General features: G+C 33.7%; 1 protein-coding gene and 1 long non-coding RNA gene across 2 annotated transcripts; both read right to left on the reverse strand.

Annotated features, from left to right (window-relative positions):
- Positions 1 to 2,240, reverse strand: LOC129576106 (uncharacterized). Its single transcript, XR_008688864.1, has 6 exons — positions 1,869 to 2,240; positions 1,321 to 1,527; positions 760 to 1,240; positions 479 to 574; positions 165 to 418; positions 1 to 108 (listed from the first exon to the last, which is right to left on the reverse strand). It is a non-coding gene; the product is annotated as an uncharacterized LOC129576106 (long non-coding RNA).
- A 24-nt stretch (positions 2,241 to 2,264) lies between these two features.
- Positions 2,265 to 4,695, reverse strand: LOC129576105 (UDP-glucosyltransferase 2-like). The gene is made up of 5 exons (XM_055460634.1): positions 4,113 to 4,695; positions 3,159 to 4,037; positions 3,034 to 3,094; positions 2,840 to 2,944; positions 2,265 to 2,772 (listed from the first exon to the last, which is right to left on the reverse strand). Exons 1-5 carry the CDS (start codon positions 4,351 to 4,353, stop codon positions 2,487 to 2,489), a joined length of 1,572 nt encoding a protein of 523 aa, XP_055316609.1. The 5' UTR covers positions 4,354 to 4,695; the 3' UTR covers positions 2,265 to 2,486.
- Between the last annotated feature and the right edge of the window lie 639 nt (positions 4,696 to 5,334).

Consider the following 5,334-nt stretch of genomic DNA (forward strand, 5'->3'; position numbering starts at 1 on the left):
TTTATTGATCAATTTGTTGTAGTATTCGATGCCTTTTTCATTCACTTGTGTTATATCACCAGTTGGCAACACACGAGACCACGCAATGGAAAAACGATAGAAATCCAACTAAAACATACAACCATTGAGAGCTAGAGAATTCACAAATATTTTAAATTTTTTACATTTCAACTTTTTGCTGCTTCAATATCGTCTAAGTAATACTCATAAGAATTGGCGGCAACGTCTCCATTCTGATGGTCATCTATTTTGTCCGGATGCAAATGTAGGAATTTATCCCAAGTACTTAGTCCTTTGCCATCCGAATTCCAACCTCCTTCGATTCGATAGGCAGCTGTTGCGGCACCAAATAGAAACCCTTCCGGAAATAACTAGATTGGAATCATTTGTTGATGAATTTACAGCTGATGCTCCTACTCTATAGTGATAAGAATACTAGTAAATTTATTTCAAAAATCAACTTGATCTAACAACTTACATAAAGATCGAGAAAATAGAAAATAATCGACGCAAGAACATATTTACTTTCTACGTCTATTCTCGTTGACAGCTGATGACAAACTGTTGATGAAACCTGATTTTGAACGATAATAAATTATGCAATGCTTTCAGACAACCAATAATTAATGCACGTCTTCATTAACGTGATCAAATAAAATCAAGTGGAACATAATGATAATAGTGGGAAAATCCAATAATAGTTTTTAGATTACAAAGTGCATATACAGTGTTTTTAGACAAAGTAGAAATTTTTTTTACATCTTTCGTTAGAAATGACGTTTTATCAGCTGGCAACAGAACGAACTGCCTTCGAATTTGTAAATAAAAAACACTTGTGTTTGAAATGTGTCAATTTAATTTAGGTTTAGTTTTAATCTAACCAAGTTCTTTTCATTATTAGCGGAACAATTCTATGAATTAATCTTTTCGAGTGAGGAATATCTTTGTGTTTAATTTTCGAACGATTCATACATTTCAATCGAGAAATTCTGATAAGAGTTTGATTCGTGATACATCAAATCGATTAAAGTAACCAACAAATAAGATTATTTCAAATGGTCCCAATTTAAATTCATTTCGTTATCATATATTTGACAACAACAAACAAAAGTGCAATCAGTAGACTTTTGGAATGCGGCGTGATGTCGTCAATGATGCCGTCAAAAATTGTGTCGACTTCTTGGGGATTCGTTCTCGACGTGGAGATGACATATTGACGTAATACAGCCCGAATTTCTCTCTGAAATTGAAGCAATACACAGCATAAAAATGAACAAATATTTAAATCTAAAATATTTTGAATTGTTCAACTGTACTTACGTGTATCCCGAGCCCCATTCGAAGACATCAATCAAAGACCAAGCTGTTCAAAGATTAAATGCAATGAACGATTTTCGGGGTTGTTTGTTTTTTTTCGCCGGAAACACCAATAAGATTAAAGACTTGATAGTTTAAATCATGATAAACACACTCAACGCAACAACGATGATGATAAATCTCCAGACAATTCCAAATTTCGCTGAAATTCTATTGAAAAATGCTTGGGATAAGTCGCGAAAAAGTAACCATCCTCAACATTTTCCATTCTTTTTTCAATATCTTTAACATAATTTTTGATTCTATGTTTTGGACAGTATGGGCAAAAGATAATTTTATGGATTTGAACGATAGATATGTTTTTTTGTCTTGCCAAAAGAATGCATTGCTGTATTAGTTGTCCAGTCAGTGTGTATCAAACGTTCAAAACCATTAGTTTCAACGCTTCAATGACGAAGTCATTCAATTTACTTCCTTTGTCCGAAATCCTTCAAATCCAGAGAAAATAAAAAAACATTGAAAAACAATAAGGCACAACAGCACAATTTTACCTTCAAAGAAAGGAGGCTTTTTCCATATAACAATGACCATATCAAATACGAGTCGCTACAACGGAATCGATAGTCAACTATCATGCCATGAAAAACATCTCACAAACTCTTATCGACACTTGTCTCAAATGTTTACTTTTTTCAATTAATAAAATAATTGCAAACAGATTGCTGGAGATTAGCTGAAGCTTCATTTAATACACTCGCTGTCGATCCAAGAACTCGCTGTCGAAAATATGATTACTTCAATAATTTGAGCTTCATTTCAGAGTACAATAAATAACAAATTATGAAACAATACGAACCAAACTCAAGTGAAATGCATTCCGGAAGATGGAAAACGCTGCTACTAAGCAACAACGATGCGATAATAAAGCCATAATAGAGAGAGAAAAATGTTTTCCAAGATTTTTTATTCTAGATTCAATTACATTTGTATTCGGTGACAGCAAATTCTACTCAATACACGTCAAGTAGACTTCAAACATTTTTTCGTTACATCATCAGCACGTGGATTGAATACGTGGAATATATTTTATTTTTGGCATCTAATTTGTTTGGCAATTCATTGTAACCGCATGTTCAAGTTCATGAAATAATTTCTACAGGAAAGTTCGACTACGCTTTTTTAGATTTTTGTTTCGTCTTTGACGGTAAAACAAGTGAAACAATTATTTGAAGAATTTTTATCAACGAAAATGCTGCGAACGCCAGAATAGCAAAAATGAACACCCAAACATCCAAGTTGTACAGTTTATAAAATGGTAATTCCACAGCGACGCTTCTCAAATGTGGAGCGCCTTTATTTTTGGCCACATGTTTAACCCAATGCATTCCTAATTCCAGCGGAGTTAGTGGTTGATCGCGAAATCTATCCGATATTAATTTTGCATTTTCCGCATAGCTGAAAAAAAAACATATAAAAACTCATGAACATTTCGAAAATTAGTTCAATGACCACGATTATCTACCTGGGATCTCCAAGAACTCTCTTAACAGCTGATGCTAATCTCTCTTCAGTTAAATGTTCATATGGCACGTTGACACCGTAGCCCTTTTGTTCAGCCAAATACATACTTGAATATGATTAAATTAAATTTCGTTAAGATATTACTATGAATAATAATCAAAATCATTTTGTTAATTCGTACTCTAAGGTGCGTACTTAAGATGTTGATCGAACATGAATGGAATTCCCACCACAGGTTTGCCAAAATGTACAGTTTCTAAAAGAAATGATCTCTAAATAATTCTGTTACAAGCTATTTTAAATGGTCATCATTTTTATACCAGTTGTACTCAAAAGACCGCCATGACTGACAAACAATTTGATGTTTTTGTGCGCCAAAATTGACTGCTGATCAAACCATGGTTCAACGTATACATTGTCATTTTTGTGCGATGGTATAGTGATGGGTTCATCGTTTTTTATCAGAATTCGATAGTTTGGATATGCTTTGAAGGCATTAACAATTGAATCAAATTTATTTTTTGGAAGCTTGTGTAAGAGCAATTGTGAACCGAGTGAAACAAAAATGGCTCCATCTTTTGCTTCGTCCAGAAATGTTTGAATTTTTTCCGGCAACGGAGAAATTTCCTTTTGGATCTGCATGCCACCGACTTCAATCATATTCGAAGCGTACGGCCGTGGTGTACCGATTGTTGTATGCGTATTCAATAAGACCAAAGACACATTTCGTCTGATTTCTTCCAAAGATGGCCAGTTTTTAGCGTCGGGAAAAACTTTTTCCATTAATTCTTGCTGCTTTGGTGTATAATAATACGGCAACGTGATGTCTTCAAACCAATACGCCAATGAATTGTACATTCGTTGCCAGAAGTTCATTCGATCGGTGTAATGGTTAATTGTGAATGGTATGTAAGATGCAAAATTTGGTGTACCAACTAAATCGGTTGTGAACTTGGACGCACCGAATGCACTGAGCCCAATGACAGGTGCATTATAATAGTTTCCAAGTGCAAGTAAGGCATCATTAAGTAAAACTTCAACAATTACAGCATCAAAATGTTGTTTGATTTTTATGAAATCTTGGAAATTTTTACTCGATACCGTCCAATTCGTCATATTCATACCAGTGCTATAGCTCATAAATATGAATTCCCAAAAATGAACACCACTTAAATCGACAAAATTATTTTTTGCCATGGCTACAAAAAAAAAAACGAAATGGGATATTATCAATGGAAATAACTACGAAATTTTTTTTTTAAAATGTCCTTTACTTTTACGAGACAATTCCCAGGAATGCTCAAGAAACACTTCTTTGTAGTTGTTTATGGGTTTATTTTGTTTGAACGGGCTGATCACGGTCACTTCATTACCGTCTTCAGCAAGAGCTTTCATCAAATTGTGACCGATGTAATAATGAGATCTCGATGTCGTTGGAAGCACTGCCAAAAATTTGTAACTGCACACATTTTGATAAATCACACACAATGCCAACAACACTTGCAACAGTTTCATTTTTTCAATTTTAATGAGGAAGATAAAAACAGTTTGACTTATTGAACGTACGTGCCGCAACTGAAATCAAATATCAGTGGGGGAACTATTTAAAGAAATAGAATTACATGCCGCAAGCATACCGGCAACTTAGAATACGATGGAATTTCATAATATTTTGAAAGAAAAAAGTTCAACATTTCATGTCACTTTGATGATTGAACGTAAAATTGACACATTTTCGGATGTTGTTATGTATTCGGGGTTGCTGAGATTGTACAGATTGGAGTTTTAAAGTGAATTTAACTTTCAAAATACGTTGAAATCTGACTGAAACGCGGTCGACGCTTGACGACGCATCAACTAGCGCTACGGTTACGCATACTTTCATTTACATTGAATTTAGCTGAAATGTATTAACATTGAGTACGTTTGAATCAGTCACATAAATGTGGTTTAGCTGTTCTTGTGTAGGTAAAATGTCAAATCAGCATTTCTCATTTTCAGATATCGCATTTGTTTTACGATTGCTATAAATGAATGTATTCAATGTAGTAATGTTAGTGATACCAAACAGGAGAGATATTTTAATGCAAATAACTCACAATTGCTAATTCCAATAATGATTTCTACATTTCATCAACAGCAAAGGCAACAATTGCAAATTTGCTTCTATGTGAGTGTAATCATTGCAAACTAATCTATCAAGCAAACGTGACCATGTCATTCGCTCGTGTATTTTATCATATTCGGGGCTGTTGATTTTTTGATTCGTTATCACATTCTCATGCATATTATAATTGTAAACGCGCGGTTATTTCAAAAGCAGAATAAACATAGTAACTGAATAAACAATAGCGTTGTAAGGTTTTGGAGGTAAAAATCTATTGATGTGATTTTATTTTGTTAGGAAACAAGAGTTAAAAATGGTCTCAATTTTTATTCATTTTTTCATCATATTTTTCACAATTGGATCAATTATTTGATGAATCAAAGGGCAAT

This window comes from Sitodiplosis mosellana, unplaced genomic scaffold, assembly GCF_009176505.1.
Source record: "Sitodiplosis mosellana isolate CC-2019 unplaced genomic scaffold, AAFC_SMos_1.0 Smas_scaffold_6177, whole genome shotgun sequence".
NCBI lineage: Eukaryota > Metazoa > Arthropoda > Insecta > Diptera > Cecidomyiidae > Sitodiplosis > Sitodiplosis mosellana.